The sequence below is a fragment of the Crocodylus porosus genome, unplaced genomic scaffold, assembly GCF_001723895.1.
Source record: "Crocodylus porosus isolate Cpor-Errol unplaced genomic scaffold, CroPor_comp1, whole genome shotgun sequence".
Taxonomy (NCBI): Eukaryota; Metazoa; Chordata; order Crocodylia; family Crocodylidae; genus Crocodylus; species Crocodylus porosus.
The window spans coordinates 45,227,559-45,248,193 of record NW_017728910.1 but is presented as its reverse complement, the minus strand read 5'-3'; the positions used below and the strand labels follow the sequence as shown (position 1 = coordinate 45,248,193).

The window sequence follows — 20,635 nt, the reverse complement described above, 5'->3', positions numbered from 1 at the left end:
CCAGCTGTCAGGAGGAACCTGACAGGCTAAAGACCCAGGACCGCCCCCTCCTGAGATGTGTGGCTTTCCTCTTCCCATCTGAGGGCTCTGTACAGTAGAGGGGTCCCTAGCTAACACTATAGCTAGACGAAGACTACAAATTGCTTGTATTATCTCCATGGAACCGCCCAACAATAGCTGAAAATGTGTTACCTAATGCAATCTGGAAATACTTGTCCTGCAAAAGCCATAACTTTGCTATGATTCAAGTATACTTGGTGCGTGTTTTACTACTTGAATGTTCAGTTGCTTGCATTTTAAGTGTATTTAACACCTGCTAAATGTAACCTGCAACCTAGCAATAATAGAGTGCTATCTTAGAGTACCCTGTCCCAGCATTTACAGCATTCGCAAAGAAATTGGTAGTTTGGGTTCATGGCCTCTCTGGCAGAGAAGGGATTTCAATCAAATTCTCCTACATCCCTGTGAGCTCCCTAACCACATTTATTAGTTAGAAGTGTGACAACACCCCTCCCTCCCTCCCATAACAGACATAATTCCTCCTCCGGTTTTGTGCAAGGAAGGACCTGGCTAGGCCTCCACCTCAAGTAGAGAGGTCAAGGCTGTAACTCCAAAGAGAAAGGAGAAGCCTTGGAGTGTGTCTACACCTCAACAGTAATTAGGGGTCTGCTTATATCACAGTTCTGCAGATTTCACGGAAAATACAAAATACAGGATTGTCTGCAAAATCAATTTTAAAAATATAGAATGCATATTGTCCGTATAATATGCTGTTTTAGAATGCCCAAATGCTTACCACAATACAAGGACAAAGCGACAATATCACTACAGTCATAGATCACGTGATTGAGAGTTAATATCTCCTTGTCCTGACTTAGACTAGTCACTAAATGAAAGCACAAGTCAGTAAGGTAGAGTGAAATGTTTCAGCGACATCTTAAATGCAGTAGTTTGAAGTCTGAAGATGACTGAAAAGAAATCAAAAAAAGCTAAATCCATTTCAGCTCAGGATTGTGTAACAGTTCCCTGTAGGAACTTTACATTCAGATGGTGATAAATTGTCTTGTTCATCTTGCAACGCGACTCTGGATGTACTGAGAAAAAACAGCACTGATCGAGTCTAAAGTGCATATAAAGCGAAAGGCTTCTGCAGAGGCTGAAGGTCAGAAAAAAACACAGACGACAATGTTCTTGATTGTTTAAAAGAACCACTGAAAGCAGTTTAACAAGAAGAGAAGCTACTGTAGGCATTCATTGCTGCCAACATACCTTTGGAAAAAATTGATAACCTGAAACTAAGGGACTGCTTCAACAAGCACATACCAAATGCTGGCAGTTTCCCATGTGCAAACAAACTTTGCCAGGATTATCTACCATAAGTAATTGCTTTGCATGTTCAGTCTACAAAATCTGCATTGGCACAATATGAATCAATTTCAGTTGTAGGAGATGAAGCAACAGATGCACAACATAACTATGCACTTCACATTGGATTTGTACCTGGGAGCGTTGATGATGCATGGGGGGTGCATGCAGCTCCCCTGAGAAAAGCGTCACCGACAATGCCGGCGGCATCTGCAGCTGGTCGCCAACCGCTGGTTGGCACTCACTACGCGCCCCCACTCCCCTCCTGACGCTTCTGAGGCTGCCTGCAGGAGCTCCCCATTCACCGCTGCCACCACCTGCAGGCAGTCACCTCCAGGGCCATGTGTCATTTATGCCTGGGAGCTGAAAAAACCACGACCTGCCTGTTTTTCAAACACAGCCAGTTCAACTCACATCTGTAAATTTTTCAACTGCAACACAAGCTGTAGTGAGGGCTGTTGTAAACTACAGCTTAGACTTTAACAAGATCTCAGCATTTCTCTCTGATAATGCAATGTATATATCCAAAGCTTTCTCTGATGTGCTCCATGGAACGATGCCTAGTGCAATTCAAGTCAGCTGCAACACACACATTCTTTCTTTAGTAAGTGATATCTAGTGCATCCTTTTTCCTGATGAGGATACCCGGGTTTCCTCTTCAAAAAAAATATTCAAACATTGTCCGGGCTGTAAGCTTTGATACAGGGAATCTACTGCCAATCAAAATGAGGATCTAAATGCAACCGTGTAACTTCCATCAGAACCAGTGCTTCCAAAATGGTATTTATGGTTCAACACAGTTTGTTACTATGAAAGGAATATTAAGTCCTACCAGCAATTTGTTTGTGAGGAGCTTGAAATCACACCCTGCACACAGTGGGTGCATCTACACATGCTGGGCTGCGCAGTTTTTACTGTGCAGTCATTTAGTACTTGTTTAACCAAGTACTAAACAACTGTGAAGTAACTGGCATTACTGCACAGTCCCATTGCCACACGGTTATTTTTAGACACTACTGTGCAGCAGCAATGAGTTACTGCACATAAGCACATTACTACTGTACAGTAGCATCACTGTCATGATTTGTGCCCAGCAACGCTATGGCGCAAGGGCTTAAGTGAAGATCAAGTTAATTTTGTGGCTGAAAAAGCAATCCGGCTGATGGAGCTTCTAACATGGTTTGAAGCAGATTTTGATTCACAAGTCACATAACAAACTGATGAATTTGATAAACTGGGTTGAAGATACGGCATCACAATAGCTTTCAGAGGGTCAAACTGAAAACCAGCACAGACAAGAACTGGTCTAGGAAACAGCTACAAAGTTAAATCAGTACTACAAGTAGGATCAGTCACTACCACCTTGATTTAAACTGGCTGCCTCCTTTTTTAGTGCTGTTTGCATTTTTGACCCAAATCAGGTATCTTTTCTGTATTCTGACCCTTAGCTAATTAAATCAATCCCTGGATAGTAGAAAAGCATGCTAATGAATGTGCTACTTGCATGAGCTTTGTTAGAGAGCCAGATGCCTTTAAATATAACTGAATTTTGGGATTCAGTCTGATCAGTTTCCATATCTCTACAACTTGGCAAAAAGCTGGCTTAGAATTACAACCAATTCAGCAGACACAGAACGTGAAATCTCAATGTATGGACAAGTCTTCACACCGCAGAGACAGAGGCTGTCAGCTGCAACTGCCGGTGGATGCTGCATGCTAGCATTTAACAACTAACATAATTTATGTTACCCTTAATAAAAACAATTTAACATATTAGTAGTAATATCTAGATTTATAATAATATGATAAATTATATGAAGTAATTTACTTTCCACGGAATTTGCTATTAAATTATACATTATATGCTTCTGCCAATCACTGCTGAGGGGTGGGCCACCAAAGCACATCTGGAAACTATCCAAGGAATTTGCTCTTTATGCCACGAACAACCATGCCATTTTTTCGCTTTCATCAAAGGCACTGGGTATTGGCTACAGCCAAGGCTGGGGATTTTGACTAGGCTGTGCCAGTGCTCCTGTTGAGACCAAAGCTGGAGGTTCTTGGCTAGAGGGTCTTGCCCCTCTGCTCAGACTCTGACCAACACCGTATTTGGGGTCAAGAAGGAATTTTACCCCATGGTCAGATTGGTACAGACTGGGGGAGAGGGTGTGTGTGTGGGGAGGGGGTTGCTGTCTTCTGTAGTAACAGACATAGCCCTCTACCTGGGATCTCTTGACCATATATTAATAACCTTTAGAGAAGCAAGATGGTGGCTTCCATGGTTCCCCTGCTTTACCTGTGGCAGGTTCAGGTGTTATGGCTTCTGTTATATCAGGGTTGACTCTGCAGTTTTGCTAAAAGGTTAGACAATGCATTTTTATGGGATGGTTTGAATAGGGCTGATCCTGCCTCAAGCAGGGGGTGGACTCCATGTAGCCTCCGGAGTTCCCTTCCAGCCCCACTTCTCTATGACTTTTTGCCACACAGACCTCAGTGCTTTGAGGGGCATGGTTTACACCATACCCCTCTCTCTGCCATCTCCTATTGGCTAGCTTAGGTAGCTGCCCTGCTTTAGATGCTGGCTTTTTCAGTCCTATTCTGAGGTGCCTAATCCTCTCCACTTACAGTCCAGGGAGCCAGGGGCTGTGAATTCTATTACTGACTATTTGCCTAAAAGTGCACTGCTGCAACCATGCATTGTAGCACCTAGGTCTTCTTGTGGATGTAGCCCCGATGTCTAGCCCATGGCCCCAGAGCACTAGGGGGTCACAAAAATGTGATTAAAAACTGATCCCATAGAAGTCAATGGTTTTGGACTTGATTTTGGTGGGGTGGAATTTGGTTCTGAGTGAGGGTTTTATGCACCAGTGCCCAAACATGCACTATCATTGGCACACAGACCAGGCCAGAAATAACTCAGTGGGACACAAACAATTACAAAGCTGAGCTCAAGTTTGCAGCTTGTGATTTTAGCAAAGGGAGATTTGCCTTGAAGGACATGTTCTCTCTAATTATTATTCATCTACCTTTTGCTGGCAGGGATGGGAAGGAGGAAATTAAAGTGGACATCAGTGTAACATCTCCACTGAGTTTCTCTGCTTTTCTGGGCATGCTTTCAGTCTCTCACTTGTGCTTTGATGAGCTGTCCTAAGATGAGTGAGTTTTGTGTCTTGGAGCAAAGCTGAGCTGGAGGCTCTTTGCTTTGTGTGAAGGTTTTCTAATAGGCATTTCTGAAAGTAGGGATCCAGCTCACAAGCAGCATGCTCCTCCTGTCACCGTGCCACCCTGATCAACACCAAGTAAGACCCAAGCTAGTTGGAACCTGCAGCTCTGCCTTTGCTGGAGAGCCTGTACTTGCCAGTCCTGACACTGGTAGGTAAATATTAAATGTGAACAAATGTAATTACACCTATAGCTGAATTCCAGCAGGTTTCTCATGAAAAGCTTACCTCTCCAGGCCCACAGAATGGAGTAACGTAAAGACCCAATACAAATATTGCTCATGGCTGTTTCCTTCCCCACAGAGAGTCATCAACCAAGACCCACCTCCAGTTGAGTTATTTCACTGCTTTATAGACAGGTGACATCATCAACCTAGATCTTAATCTTCTGGGTGCATCATGGAACCAATCTTTGTTTTCCTCTATCTTCCACCATGCTTATGAAGAAGGCAGGGGCTGATATGCCTATACATAGAACTAGATCCTATTCCAGCTGTTAGGTGTCAATGCGTGAACATATTAAACCTTGCTAAGTCCCTGACAAATTGTCTACAGGCCTACTTTTGAAACACACCATAAGACCAATTCCACGAAAAGCAGGAAAAAGACCCACCCACCTTCTGTTTTATCAGTTTCTCAGAGACTTGCACTGTGCAGAAGACAGTCGGTTGTTAAATACCATTTAGACTCCTGAAGGATGGAGTCTGGTCTGGCCCTAAAGACAGGCTTGTACATGACTTGCCAAATACAGCATTTCCTCCCCTTCTAGGTGTTGCTGCTCAAATTAAGCTGTTTTTACTTTTCTCACTGGTGTAGCCAGTGGGAAAAGAAACGGCCCAGGAAAGGAAACAAAGGTGGAGGTGGAGAAGTGGGGCGAGCATATAAAAAGCAGTGGTGGCCAACATGAGGTGCACATGCCACAAGTGGCATGGACAGGCTCTGTGTTGCATGCAAGATCAGCGAGGGGGGCACAGCAGAAGACAGAGCAGAAAGTGGAAAGCAGAGCATTAGATAAGATAGAGGAAGGGGATCAGAGTAGCACTCAGGAAGGACTCAGGGCTTAATTTATGGCAATACACATGCCAAATGATTGGCCTCCGCTGGTCTAGGTATGAGACTGTCACACTGGTGAGAGCTCCAAAGGAAAAGAAAGCAAGGGGAATAAAATGTGGAGAGCAAGGGGTGTCAGACAGTTCTTGGGAAAGTCTCAGGCAGTGCCCAGGTTTACATGATTGTAATTAGACCTAATAGGAATTTTGCATCAGGTGGACAGTTCTTCTATGGAAAACACGGTTTTGGCCAAACTGAATTTTTCCATGGGAAAACTTTTGATTGTGCACAAAATTTTCTACTGGGAATCATCTTTTGACCATGACAGGTCAATGAATGCTTTGCCCTTGCACCCCTCTGTCCTCTAGACTATCAACGTTTCTTCCAGGAAGCAGGTCAGGTAAGGAAGCAAGCTTGTTCTAAGCCCCAGCTTTCCTGGCAGGGCCCAAAAAACACTCCTCACCAGCATCAAGACAGAATGGGGAGAGGGTTTACCTGCTGTTGAATTTCTCAGGATGCTTTTCTCTCATCATGTGGAATCTATGTGCGATGGATGCATCCTGCAAGGAGAGGGAATGAAGAGAAACTTGAATTTGGATCTGCGAAGTGACAGATAACAGCAAAAGAGACATTGCAGCAAATTAGCAGGAACATGACACTGAAGCACCACAGGTTGAGACTGAGAGAATGATGGTTCACCTCCACAGGAAAGAAATCAGCTCCATGGGGCAAAGGCCTGGAGCACAGATTTGGGACTTCTGGGATAAAGCCTACTTAGGGTTTCTTATTTGAATAACCAAAGCTCATCCCTATGCAGAGCAGCTGGCTCTCAGCAGAAGCTGCATACTGGGCTTTCTTACTCTGAACAGGGTAAATAGATGGAGGCAGCATAAAGTACAGGCCCTTGTGCCTTTGCATAGAGCTGTACTAGGGTAATGATGGGCCCTGGCCCATCTGTAGATGACTCAGAGCTGTTCTACCAGGTCTTCTTAGACCAGGCTGCTTGGATCCTGTGTTATGATGACTGTGACTAATTACACCTCCAGTCCCAATCAGCACTACCAGGCCATAGGGGGAAAGGTGGGTCAGAGTAGGAGGGGTAGGGGCCAGGAGAGGCGATTTCCTGCAGTGAGCCCTTGACACTGCCAACTGCAGAAGAACAGCTAAGGCTGAGGTCTGTGCTATACCACTGTTCTGTTACCAGTAAGTCCAAATCCCCAGAAGTAGATGACTATGGCTCTATCTTGGGATCTTTGGGATGGCAGGGCAGTACCCTGTTGGGCAAATATGCTAACACATGTATTGAGGGCAAAGCAGGGGGTGGAATGAGGGAATAGCATGGGACACCTGGAATCCTGACTAGACCGGAATGGATCAAAGTTAGCCCAGATCCATCTATGATTTCCCCCAAAACAGGATGAGACAAAGCCCAGTCCCTGATGATGCCAGGCAACCAGGAAAAGAGCTGGGAATTGCTCACCGAGGAACAAAGCTGGGAATCATTCACCAAGGAACAAAGCAAACACACATACTGTAAGGAACAACCTCACTCTAACAGGAGGCAGAGGGCCTGAATGACCTCATGGGTCTTTCCCGTCCCTGGCTCTTTCCCTGTAGCTCAAGGGAAAAATTTACATTAAATCTAGTTTTGCAGAGAGTCTTGCACTTCCCTGCATTATTGTACACCTGTTCTTGTACAATTATCTAGCATATAAAGAGCAGTTCTTATTGCACCACTCATCTCCCTGGCATTGATTAGGGGATGGCTCCATTAAGACAATGCATTATATATGACCCACTAAGCCAACTTACAAAAGGAACCTTTCAGTCATATATAATGACATGGGGCTAAATTCCTCTATACTGAATTCTGCAGTGCTACAACAGGATGGGTAGGTCTATGCCTCCACCTCAGGGCAAGTTGAGGGTTCACTGTCATGCGAATACCCCCTGCAGCTCGACACTACCTTGCTGCAGTGACATGTGGGGTGGACAGGCAGGTAGAGGGCTGATAGAGCCCTAGAAGAACAGGAACAGGAAACTTGAGTAGAGCTCTTCTAGGAATCACACCTACCCTTCTTCTTTTCTTTATTCTGATTATAGGTGTTAAAGTGGTGTGCAGAAAATCCCAGTTGCGGAGGAGCTGGGGAAACATTGCAGGGAGCGGGGCTTAGGGAGACACTTGACCTTCAGGCCCTGCTACCCAGGAGAGCTTCCAGGAGTGGACTGGACTATTGCCAGAGGACACACAAATCCAATCCTGTTTAGAAGAGCTTTGAATGGCCTTCTTGAACATGGCACAATTAGCTAATAGCCTCCCACCTAGGGAACCTACACACATGGAAGACAGGATCTGGAGAAGGAGGCCAAATCTGAGAATGGCCAGCTACTGTAAGGGAAAGCGTAGTGGAGCAAACTTATTGTGCTCCCTCCCTCAGAGCTCAAAGAACAACAAGTCTCAAGAGCAGAAGGAATATACAACAAATCTTGTTTTATATCTCTGGCTTGCTTTCCTACAATTTCAAAGCTATTTGAAAACTAAAAATAAACCTTATTATCTACTGAGCTTGATTTAAACATATATTAACAACTGTCACCAAATTTTCAGCACAATCACACTCCTGGGTCCGTGGAGATGGCAACCTGTTTGATTAAGGGTGCAGAATGCTATTCTTCCTATGGACTATTTGAGTCGTCCCATGCTATGGCACAGCAGGATTACAACTATCCACTAGGTTCTCTGGTGTGGTTCAGAAATTCTAGGTTATTTTAGGATTTTGGGGACTGGGAGAAAGCATTCCTGCTTTGGAATTACTGAGTCAAGATTTAACACAAAGAAAGCTAGTGCTAATTCATCAAAGAGGCCAAAGTAAAAATGGGGCAAATGCCTTTGGAGTTAAAAAGCCAGTGAGATAATAAAGATTAACTCCCGCCTCAGCAGCAAATAGAAAAGGGTGATTACGCCATGCTCCAATAAGCACAATTTCCCTCTCAGTTTCCATGTGCGCCATGCTAATGATCCCACACGGGAGATTAACTGCAATAACAAGCAGTGGAGAATGTGTCAGTGTTGGCCCACGTGTGACATTTTTAACAACAGCGCCTGTTTAGAAATGTGTTAATGTCCATGCTTGTCACGTGACCGGATGCAGTGTCCATGTGAGCATGCAGGTACCAAGTCAGCCACTTAAGTAGGTTTTCAAATGCCCCAGTAATAGTGCCAATGGATTTCTTTCACGTCTCAGAGTTCAGGTAACCCTGGAAATACACTTCACTCCATCAAGGGATTAGTAGCCTATTCATCACCTAAGACCCAGTGACAGAACCTTTGGGGAGCTCTGAGTTAAACATAGCACAAAAACTATTTGCAATCCAAAACTTCCTGTCAACGATATCACTGCTGCCTGCCATGGATCAACACTCAAAATAAAGGAGGAGGAGATAGGAAGTGGCAGCCTAGCTCCCCAAGACTGAAACATCCCATCATCAATGGCATTATTTAAAGGCATTCTGTCAGCGCTGAGATTCCCAAGTATGACCTATGCATTCATTTCTGTCCCTTTTATCTGCTTGCCAGTACCCTGCAGTCTTCCAAAATGGACAGCGAGGATGGATTGGATGTAGCAAATACTTCCAGGTCTTATTTTTGTGAATGGGGCCCTTTCAGGGCCCACCGTGATACAGAAAAGTGGCTGATGTACGTAAGTACATTGTGACTCTGAGCTGAGCCTCAGGGGTTACCAGTAACAAAGATTTAAACAGAAAACACGTGAAAAATACACATGACCGCATGTGAAACTTTCTCTATCTGCTTTGAAACTAACATCTTCTGGTGACAGGGCTGGAATGGGCCCTGTGCCATTTGTGCCCACGATCCAACCCAGGTCCACGTGTGGGACCAGCAAGGTGTTGGCGACAGGGTGCTGATATGAATGGCTGATATTAACTCCTTCCCTCCGAGGGTGGCTGGGAAACTCCTGGTCTACTTGGGGGGAAATGATCCCACAGCATACTCATGCTATAAGAAACAGAGATTTGTTTTAGCACGTTCTCTGGTTTTGTTACCAACAGTGGTGCCTCTGCAGCAAAAGCACCTAGAGCCACTGCTTCCCAAGCAGAAAGTCACTCCCTTTTCATGTCCTGCATTGATTTCACAAGGTAGGAAATGGCCACATGATGAAGACTGCAGCAGGCAAAGTACCTGTCAATAGCTTGAGAATGGTTTTCCTGCTGGTTCTTTAGGAACACAGCTAATGTGCGAAATTCCCGAGACTATTTTTAGATGGCAATCTCACACTGCAGCTCTGTCACTAACTAAGGTCATACTGAGTGCCACAACAGCTTGGGAGACCACTTTATAACATTAGTTAAAGTCCTGGGTTTAATTTAATTAGAGATGCATCAAGGCTGAAGCCCCTGATTAAACAAAGCACCAAACAAAGCCTGGGCTTAACTTGGGGTATGAGTTGAAGCATTTAAGTACTTTGTGCATTGTGACTTAACTGCCTCCAGTCACTTTGTGGGAAGGAAAAATAGCTTGCAAATGTCTAATGATGTTTTCACGCCCACACACAAAGCCAGTAGAAATTTCCAAACTCTTCCAAGTGTGGACTGAGCCTTATGGCCCAGATAGCCCAGGGCACACCTCCCCTCCCATTCGCCTGCAGGATGGGCCACCTCCCTTCCCATCTGGTGTCTGATAACATTGCCATGGCAACCATAGCAACTGTTTACATAGTAAAGCATCTCCTGTATTTTTAGCCATCTTCATGTACTTTAGCAACTGGAAATAAACAGGAGAATGGGCATCAAGTGACCAGCAACTGTGGCCCATGAAGAGTCACTGGAGAATCCCGGCTCCGGTGCCTGTCTCCGAAGACCAGGCAGGGTATTCCCGTGGAAGGGAAAGGGAATTGCATGCTCAGGCCAAGGGCATCCCTGGCGCTCTCAAAGATGTAGCCTGGGGCATGAGCAGAAGTGCCACTGCCAATGGCTTTACCAGGAACCTGCCCATGTCAAGCCAGACACGTGTGTAAATCTGTAGGAGTCAGGTCAAATGAGGGGCAGAGTAGGAGGAAACAGCTGAAGTTCACAGGGCAGTTCACAGGTTGGGGACAAGCATGTGTCACGTCATCCCTCCCCCCCCCCAAAATAACAGCCAGCTGTTTCTTTTTTTAGGTAAATACCCGGCCCCTTTGCCAGCCCCACTGGCTCTAGGCCTTTCCCTATTTCCACATGACAACGTTTCGGCTCAAGCCTTCCTGAGCTTCCTTCTGGAGGTCACCCCAGCACCTGGGCCCCTAAACCTTCCCAAAACAATGCCATTCAATGGAAAACAGAAGCAGGACATTGGCTGCTTTACCTGTGGCAGGTTAGCAAGTTATGTCTTGTGTTATGTCAAAGCCAAGGGTCATTTTACTGAAAGGTTAGGTGATGGATTTGTCTGGGACGGTTTGGACAGGGCTGATCCTGCCTCATGCAGCGGGCTGGACTAGATATGACCTCTGGAGCTCCCTTCCAGCCTCGCTGCTCTATGATGATTCTATTTTTCTAGGAAAATAAGCTGAGAGTAATCTCTGGGAAGAAACAGAAGTGCATGCTATTGGGGGAAGGGGTCTGGCAAGTGCTGGAGGTCTGGCTTAATACTTTCAGAAGCATGTGATTGCCTGAATAGCCAAAGTCTCATTGTCAAAGGTGAGCAAGGCATTTGGAAGCCCAAATCTCACTGAAGGTCAACAGGATTTAAGCTCTGAGGTCACCTAGGAGTGGTCTCTGGCAGGTCTGAGAGTGGCACTAAGGACAACCTTGGAGCAGCCTTGCTAGGTATGCTCATACCCTATTCCAGCATGGGGATCCACTGTCACTGCAGTGTAGACAAGCCCCAACATGCCTAGAAAACATTAGTCCTGACCTTATTCCCCATGTGTAAGAATGATTGTCAAACTGTAAGGGGTCCATCTGATGAGGAGCCTGAATTAAGAAGTGCTGCAAACAGCCATAAAGACAGGGAAAAAAATAAATCATGAGCATAAATGTACCAGGAGGCAGTATAACAATGTGAGTCTCCCTGGGAAAATGCCAGTGAATGTGACTGGGGAATAATAATACCCAAGCAGAACATTTTATTGCAGACTGCAGCTTTTCTGGGAGTTCACACAACTCCACAAGTACAACAGCTCTGTGCCCATGGGCAGCAGTGTTGAAATCACTTGGCAGGAGCACAGTGAGGGACAGTATGGGCAGATCTGAGAGCAGAGATCTGCCTGAGCTTGGAGCAAGTATTAGAAGCAGCCAGGCATAGTGAGACTGGGCCAAAATCTGTTCTGATTAAAGTATTTCTGTGGTTCTCAGTGAGCTTGTTATCCTTCAGAGAGCCCAGGCTCAGACCAGGCTTCCCCAGGTCAGCATAGAGAGGTGTAGCTCACAGGTGGAACACGGTCAGCATTAAGCACCTTCCTGCCCTGAGCTTTCCACCTCCACAATGGTCCCATAGGAAACTCAGCCTGCTCCCCAGACTGTTGTACCCCCCAGCCTGCAGGGCCAGCAACAGTCCCACTTTGATGAGGCCCTTGTGGACTTGTCTATCCCACACAGCAGTGAGTCCTCGCATAGAGAGGCCCAAGCATGTCCTGTCACCAGCCTGCTGACCCATGCCTGCAAACACACTACAAATTAGGCAGTTGACCAGTCTGGATGCGCCTGGCTTCTCGCTCTCTGGTTGCTCTTACTCTCTTGATCTATGTCAGACCTGAGAATGGCCACAGAGGGACAAACCTGGGGTAGCCTCATGGGTAACTTCCAGGTTTGGAGCAGGTGATCAGGACATAGGCAGGGTGAGTTCATGCCTCTCACTGCCAGAGCTTGTTGCCATCTTGGTGTGGACAAGCCCTGGGAAGTTATCTTCATTTAGCTCTATGAAGGGTCTGGACTGACAAATGACACTGTACACAATAAGGACATATTTCTAATCAGCTTCAGAGGGATGGCCTGTGTGAACAAGGTTTACATGAGCAAGGGCTGTAGGGCTCCAGGACTGTATTGTATTCTATAGTTCTGGACAGCGCTGTGCCAGTAACTCCTGGCAAGCAGTAGCCTGGGCTCAGTAGCCAGGAAGGCCCTTTCCAGCCCTATGCTCCACTGTGGCTCCAAAAAGACATCCAAGAACTAACATGGTGTAAGAGCCTGTCACTCCGTTTACAACCCAACATAAAGTCACTCACCGACTCTAAAGCTCCTCACAAATATTACACTTAAGACATCATGTCTTAAGCAGTGACCTGGTCACACGTTCTTTCAGTTAAAGGCGTGATAAAAGCCACAGCATTATTACACAAAATATACATAGTAACTCTGTGGCTGGCATGAAGGCTTGGGACAAATCACTAGTACAGCATGTGCTAGGGGACCTAGTGTGCAACTACTGCCAGCAACCAGGATCAATGAATTCCTCTTGACTCTACCTCAGCCAGACTGGGTGCTTCCTTGTGGGAAAGGGGACTCTTGGGTTACTCACCACTCCAATGGAGAAATAGTTGTTGATGATGCTGTATGGGACAGGGTCCCCATTCTCCTCCTTGTTGTTGGGGATCACATCAATTCGCCACCGGTCCAGCATGATCTCGGTGCTATGCTCAATGTCCTTCAGCACCTTCATCAAATTACCACCTTCATAACCTTGGGAGGGGAAAAAACAGCCATAGGTCACTCTTAACTGAAGAGTGGCAGGTACAGATGGGCAATGAGCAATGTCAGCAGGAGTCAGGCCTTGTTGGGGGTTCTGGGTGCAGATGGGAGATGCAGCTCAATGGGCTGTAGATTTGGTGGCAGTGGTGACACTTGCAGAGTCTGCAACTAGGGCTGAGGTAGGAGATGAAGCCCAGTGCTGTGCTGAGCCAGCAGAGGCAGGTGGGTAGTGCCATGTCAGAAGGGACACAGTACAGCCTAGCCACCTGTGTGTACATGGAGTTAGTGCTGGCTGGTAGGGCATGGAAGTGACCAGGGCAGGGGGTATCACCAGTGAGGGACACCTGACCAGCAAGTGCAGTGACAGACCAGTGCTGGGAGCAGATGGAATCATGTACAGTGACCAGTACGTCACTGGCAGTAGGCAGTGCTCAGCAGTGAATGAGGCTGCTGGCACAGAAGCAGCAGTTTTGTAGGGTGGTGAAGGGGGTCTGTGGCATTCAGCAGGACATGGCAGTGAGCAGAGTGAAGACTGGACAGGATCAGCTCTCCTCCCCATCCAGGTAGAAACACCATGTTTGGTGACACAAAGAGCTACAGGCTGAGCAGATGCTTTGCAGAGGACAGTTCCTGAGTGGTAACATATGTGTCCTTAGAAGTTGCATTTGGCTAAGTGGTTAAGGCACTGGATTTGAAATCCAGTGCAGTTTCTCTGTGCAGGTTCATTTTCTGCTCACAGCAAGGGGCTTGTTTTCTCAGTAGGTTTCACTCAGTTCAACAAACCAGGCAGTGGGCAGCACCTTCCCGAGTTATCAGGGGTCAGCCCCCCACCCCGGTCACACACATGTGCTTTTAGGTGTCTTATGGCACAATGGTAGCACATCTGACTCCAGATCTGGAGGATGTGCACTTACGGCACACCGGGGTCACTTTCTCACCTGAAAGCCAGGTAAGAAGTCCAGGTTTGGGTACAGCACCTCAAAAAAGATGTGGACCAACAAGCCCAGAGGATAGTGACAAAAATGATTAGGGGTATGAGGAAAGTTTGGAAGAACTGGAACTATGTAGTCTGGAGAAAAGAAGATCATGGGGAGGGACTTGATAATAATTTTTTTAAAATGGTTATTATAAAGAGGAGGGCAGGACTATTCTTTGGGTCCACAGGGGAAAAGACCAGAAATAATGAGTTTAAATCACCACAAGGGATTTAGGCTGGATTGTAAGAATCAAATCACAGAATCATAGAAGTAGGGTCAGAAGAGACCTTGTAGATCTTCAAGCCCAACCCCCTGCCTGGGTGGGAGAAAAAGACTGGACTCAGATGAGTCCAGCCAGGTAGTCATCAAGCCTCTTCTTAAAGATCCCCAGAGTAGAAGCCAGCACCACTTCCCTAGGAAGTTGGTTCCAGCTCCTAGCCGCCCTAACTGTGAAGTAGTTCTCGCGGATGTCTAATCTAAATCTACTCTCTAATAACTTGTGTCCATTGTTCCTTGTCATGCCAGGGGGCGCTAGGGGAAACAGCGTCTCCCCTAAACCCTTCTGGTCCCCCCGGTGAGTTTATAGACTGTCACCAGGTCCCCCCTCAGCCTTCTCTTGTGAAGGCTGAACAGGTTCAGGTCCCGCAGTCTTTCAATGTAGGGTCTGCCCTGTAGTCCCTGGATCATGCGGGTGGCCCTCCTCTGGACCCTTTCAATGTTGTCCACATCCCTCCTGAAATGGGGCGCACAGAACTGGACGCAGTACTCCAGCTGTGGCCTGACCAGTGTCACATAGAGGGGGAGGATCACCTCCTTGGCCCTACTTGAGATGCATCTGTGGATGCACGACAAGGTCCGGTTAGCTCTGCCAACCGTGACCTCGCATTGTCGGCCCATGTTCATCTTGGAGTCAATAATGACTCCAAGATCCCTTTCTGCCTCCGTGCTCTCAAGAAGGGAGTTTCCCATTCTATAAGTGTGCTGCTGGTTTCTACTGCCTAAGTGCAGCACCCTGCACTTGTCAGTATTGAAACGCATCCTGTTTATGTCAGCCCACTCTTGTAACCTATCCAGGTCTTGCTGCAGTCTTTCCCCGCCTACGAGTGTGCTCACCTCACTCCAAATTTTGGTATCATCAGCGAATTTAAATAGGTTGCATTTCACTCCGTTGTCTAAATCGCTGATGAAGATGTTGAACAGCGCAGGCCCCAGGACCGAGCCCTGGGGGACTCCGCTGCCCACTTCCCCCCAGGTCGAATACGACCCGTCCACCACCACCCTCTGAGTACGACCCTTCAGCCAATCTACAATCCATTTGACTGTATAGGCAGCTAGACTATAGTGGTGGCAGATGATAGAACAAAGAGCAGTGGGCTCAAGTTGCAGCAAGGGAAGTTGAGTTTAGATGGAAGGAAAAACTCTCTCATGGGAAGGGTGGAAAAGCACTGGAACAGGTTATCCAGAGTGGTGGTGGCATCTCCATCTTGGGAGGTTTTGAAGACCCGGCTAGACAAAGCCTTGGCTGGGATGATGTTTTTGCAACCTGAATCACATGTCAAATTGCAGAACCAAATGGGCCCCAGTTTGCAACCCCCATGGGCCAAGTTTTATGAGCATTCTACTGACCCAAGCAGGAATAGTCTCCTGCAGGACAAAGGATGTATGTGGTTCACACTTACCCCACCCCCTAGGCTCGTTTGGTCTCACTGTACAAATTCCAGAGCCACCCCTGTGAAATCTCCAGGACATGAAGTGCTGAGGACTGGCCAACCCTGGCTTAAGGATGATTTAAAAGTGGGTAACAGCTATGCTAGAAGCATGTATGCTTCATGGTGGCCTCAGTGCCCAGCTCTCTATCTGGGTTTGTCTCCTGTGTCTACTGCCATGGGATGTGCGTTTCCCACTCTCTCAAAGAAGAGTCCACTGAGGGGACTATAATTCTTCCTCCTCCCCAGCTGCCTGGGTGTGCACAACTAGCCCACCTTTTCATGCTAAGAGATGGTTGCTGCCATTGTGGGAACACCACACCACAAGGCTAGCATTTCACTGTGCAGGCGGAAAGCTCTGTGGTCATTCTCACCTCCTCCTCCTTCGGAAGGAAGTGCCAGGGTCTTGGACTAGCTGCCAAGAGAGCACTCCCTGCTTGCAAGTTTAACCCGGAGGTTGCTGGTTTTAGGGTTCCCAGGGGATGTAGTGGATGAGGGTGCTCGTGGGTGCTCAGGGAGAACTGTGCTTTTAGGTAACACAGCTTAGTGCCACCACATACCACAAAGAGTAGCATCACCTCTTATGGCACTGGCAAAGAGAATTCCTTGTTATTATCCCAGCCACGTAATCCCTGTATAACCAGCATGTATGCTGCCCATTACAGGGAGTTACAAACAGGTCTCAAAGCCCTTTGCTATCCCAGCTGGATTAATTTATTTAAGGGGAGATGAGAGGACAAAGGGGGCAGGAGAAGAAAAGTCCATTGTGAGTGCACGTAGGTCTGAATCCTGGAGTCTGCCCTCTCCCGGGGCCAGCTGCATCTCTGGTGAAGCAGACAGGTGACTAGGGGTAAATTTTTGGCTTGATGCAGGGTGACTATTTGCCAACCATGGTTAACCAGTGTTAAGAGAAAGCTTGCAGCTAGACCACTAGGCACATGCTGACTCTAAGGCCCCTGGCAGACATTACAGTTAAGACATGATTAACTAGCTAAACTCTCCAGTAGTGACCTGGCCACATGTTCATTCAATTAATGGAATGATCAAATGAGGAATAAGCCACAAAGTTATTATACAAAATGTGTGTCCTGATGGCAAGTTACTGAGGCTCTCTGCCCTGTGTCCATGCGCACCTCTGAAGGGAGGGTTTGGCCTCTGAACACAGAGCAAGAGGCATGTGGGTATGTCTCAGGATGCGTAAGTGTTGAATGGGCAGAGCCCTGTCAGCCAAATAGCACTCGAGTGGTCATGATGTCTCACCTCCTCCCCAGCGCAGACACCTTGCGAGGTCGTTGCCAGTTCCCAGTGGTAGGATGGCCACAGGCGGGTGCTTCGGTAGGTTCACTTTGTCTGCAGCCCAAACAGAAACAGGTGTCAGAGGCTCTCTACAAGCAGGCAGTCCTGGGACAGAACCCAGCCAGCCACCCACCTGCCCAAAACAGCACGGAGGCTGGAGAGGCAGCTTAAAGGACAATCCCTCCTGGGGCAACCTGGGCGATTCTCTTCCTTTGTGGCCTCAACCCAAGGAGGACAGGCTGCAGCCGGGCACTGGGCTGATCACACAAGAGGCAGATGAGGTTCAGGACATGAACAACACTACAGTTTCCAGAGTGCAGAAGGTGAGCTCAGGGAGTGCATGGACCATGTGGAGGGATGGGCACATGCGGGTAGAAGCAGGCTTCCTTGGCCATGGAGGCTTCCCTGCAGAAAACCCAGCTCTCTTGCAGCAGAAAAAGATGCTGATAGGGAGGGGAGGAAAGGCTGAAGAGCATGAATGGGAACATCCCATTCATGCTCTTCAGCCTTTTCTCCCCTCCCTACCAGCATCTCCCTTCTGCTCCATTGGTGGAACTGAGGGGCCATAGCACAGAATAAAAAAGAGCCATAAAGCAGAAGATGAAGCTGGGAGCAGGAGGCAGGCATGTGTAGCAATAAGGCAGCAGGAAAGCAGCTTGAGGGCAAATAAGAGACATGGAAGCTCAGGAGAAGAAGAGGCGCCTCCTTGCCCTCACTTGCTAGCATTAGGGGCTGGATTAAATCTCAGCTAAACTGGCTGACATAAGAACCAGCTGATCTCCTTTAAGGAATGATGCACCTAAAACAAAATTAGCCTCTACCCAAAATGCAGGCACATCTGTGCACTGAACACAGGCAGGCAAGGGCAGAGAGGGCTCTCTGGGTATTGCTTGGCTGAGATACATTTACTTGTCTCTGTGACAGAAACAGGAGGAACAGCAGAGGAGCTGAGACAGAAGCACCAGAAAGCCAAAACTACCACTGGACACATGGCTTGGAGAAAAAGTCAGAGGGGGAGCTTTTAGGCTAAGTGCTGGCTGGGAAGGGGCTTAGAAGTATAAGCAAAGGATCCATCTCCTGCTGCCTGTTGAGAGGAACAGGTCTTTATAAGAACATTATTTGAAAAATACACAGGATTACATCAATCACACACCTGGCTCCATCACCAATGACACCTCCTAAGGGAAATAACCCACTCTATCCTGAATTTTGGCCAATTGCACAAGCAAGAAAGGGATAATAATAATTCTCAAGTCCTTCTCTCAATGCAGGTCTGCTCCAAGGTCCAGGACAACTCCACTGTAAAGCCTCAACCAGTTTTCCAGGCCTGTGGTCTGTGAAGTCGCAACTCAGCAGTATGGATCCTTAGTTACCTATGCAGTCCAGGATCCATCCGACCGTCCCATCCCCTCCACAGGCCAAAACACGAAAGTCTGGGGTGTCGTGGAAAAAATTCAATCTGGAAAGTGTAAGAAGATGGAGAAAAAGGAGTTTGTAGTTGGGAAGGTGGGGGAAGAGGAGGAGGAGAGGCAGGGAAAAGAGCAGAAAATGGAGGGGAGGCAGGAAGGAAGGGGTGTAGGAGGGTGGGAACTGCTTAGTAGCTGAACAGTGCATCTCCATACCCAGGAGTTGGTCCCCCTCGGTCCAGGTTGTACACTTGTCTGGGGTTGAGCAGATAATGGAATTTCCGAAGAACTCTAGGAAACAAGGAGGGAGAGAGAGGATCAGAAGAAAACTTTCCTGAACACAAATAACAGGTATGCAACTGCCTTTCTGCCCCTGCTGGTTCCCCTACTCTACAGAGACCGATGGGGCCATCAGGGGCTCTCTTGTGCATTCTCCATCCTTATACCTTGTGTGGGACTCCTAGTACTGTACATTCCCCACAAAGGCAGAAAAGGTTGGGGGCAGCATCCCAGGGAATCCTTGGTGGGAATTTGACAGCAGAAGCATTCCTCACTTGTACAAACACTTTTACCCACCTCCACTTGAGTTTGCCGATGAAGCATGCCCACCTGGTTCACAGCACCAAAGGCAGAATACTTAGTGATCTCTCACATCTGAATTTCCCTTCTAAATGCATTACAGATACGAAGGAATCTTCTACCCCTGTGATCTAGCTAAGTGCTGGGAACTCCTTTGTAAGGACGGGGAACTGAGGGGTGGTGTGAGCTGGCCAGGCTTGCAGAGGGCTCTGCGGTGAGATGGTTGTGTGATCAGGACACAAGATGGGGGCTTGAGAGTCCTGGGCTGAGCTCCTGGTCCTTGGATCACGCTGCTGGCTGGAAGGGACATAAAGCCCCTTACAATTCAGGGTCTTGTAGGACAGAGCTTTCTTGTCTTGTAGGGTAGGGTCACTGTATCTGGTTGTTTGCTTTTTCCTGTGCTCAAGAAAGCAGGGCTTTCAATATTCTTGCAAATAAATACCAACGAAGCCTGATTCCATCACCAATTTCTCCCATGAACTAAAATAACCTACAACAGGTTGGACGAAAGGGGCATCAGCTATCAAGCATGGGAGTGAGGAGCACAGCCTCTGAATCAGAGCTGCCTGAACCTTCAATGGTGGAGGCTGCAAGTGAGAGGGAGGGACAGGGAAAAAACCCTGCTCCAGTTCAAACATTACAAAAACACTCTGAGAGGAAAACTCCCTAGAAAGCAACTTTCTACGTAATAACATTCCACTCAACTCATTATTCCCCTCTATTCAGCATGGGTGAGGACACATCTGGAGTCCTGTGTTCAGTTTTGGGCCCCCCACAACAGAAAAGATATGGACGAATTGGAGAGAGTCTAGCAGAGAGCAACAAAAATGGTTAGAGAGCTGGGGCATGTGACTTATAAGGAGAGGTTGAGGGAACTGGGCTTATTTAGTTTAGAGAAGAGAAAACTGAGAGGGGATGTAATAGCAGCCTTCAGCTACCTAAAGGAAGGTTCAGAAGAGGATGGAGCTGGACTGTTCTTAGTGGTGGCAGATGACAGAACAAGGAACAATGGTCTCAAGTTGTAGCAAGGGAAGTTTAAGTTGGATATTAGGAAACATTTTCTCAGTAGGAGGGTAGTAAAGCACTGGAACAGGTTACTCAGAGGCAATGGAGTCTCCATCCTTGGAGGTTTTGAAGACCGGGCTCGACAAAGCCTTGGCTGGGATGATCTAGTTGAGGATGGTCCTGCTTTGAGCAGGGGGTTGGACTAGATTGTCCCTTCCTACTTAGAGGTCCCTTCCAACCCTCATTTTCTAGTCATAGTTTCTAGGGTCAGAAGGGACCTGAGTAGATCATCTAGTCCAACCCCCTGCCATGGCAGGAAAGAGTACTGGGGTCAAATGACCCCAGCA

The 20,635-nt window shown here is 47.4% G+C and overlaps 1 protein-coding gene across 1 annotated transcript in view; it reads right to left on the bottom strand.

The window, feature by feature from the left end:
- The window catches only part of LOC109308679 (diacylglycerol kinase beta-like), a 125,676-nt gene that overhangs the window by 49,521 nt on the left and 55,520 nt on the right, over nucleotides 1-20,635 (bottom strand). Inside the window, exons 16-20 of the mRNA XM_019533116.1 lie at nucleotides 18,921-18,995; nucleotides 18,672-18,757; nucleotides 17,263-17,352; nucleotides 13,150-13,310; nucleotides 6,132-6,196 (exon numbers count right to left, since the gene is read on the bottom strand). Of these exons, the coding sequence (XP_019388661.1) occupies nucleotides 6,132-6,196; nucleotides 13,150-13,310; nucleotides 17,263-17,352; nucleotides 18,672-18,757; nucleotides 18,921-18,995 (477 nt within the window). The remainder of the gene's footprint in view (nucleotides 1-6,131; nucleotides 6,197-13,149; nucleotides 13,311-17,262; nucleotides 17,353-18,671; nucleotides 18,758-18,920; nucleotides 18,996-20,635) is intronic.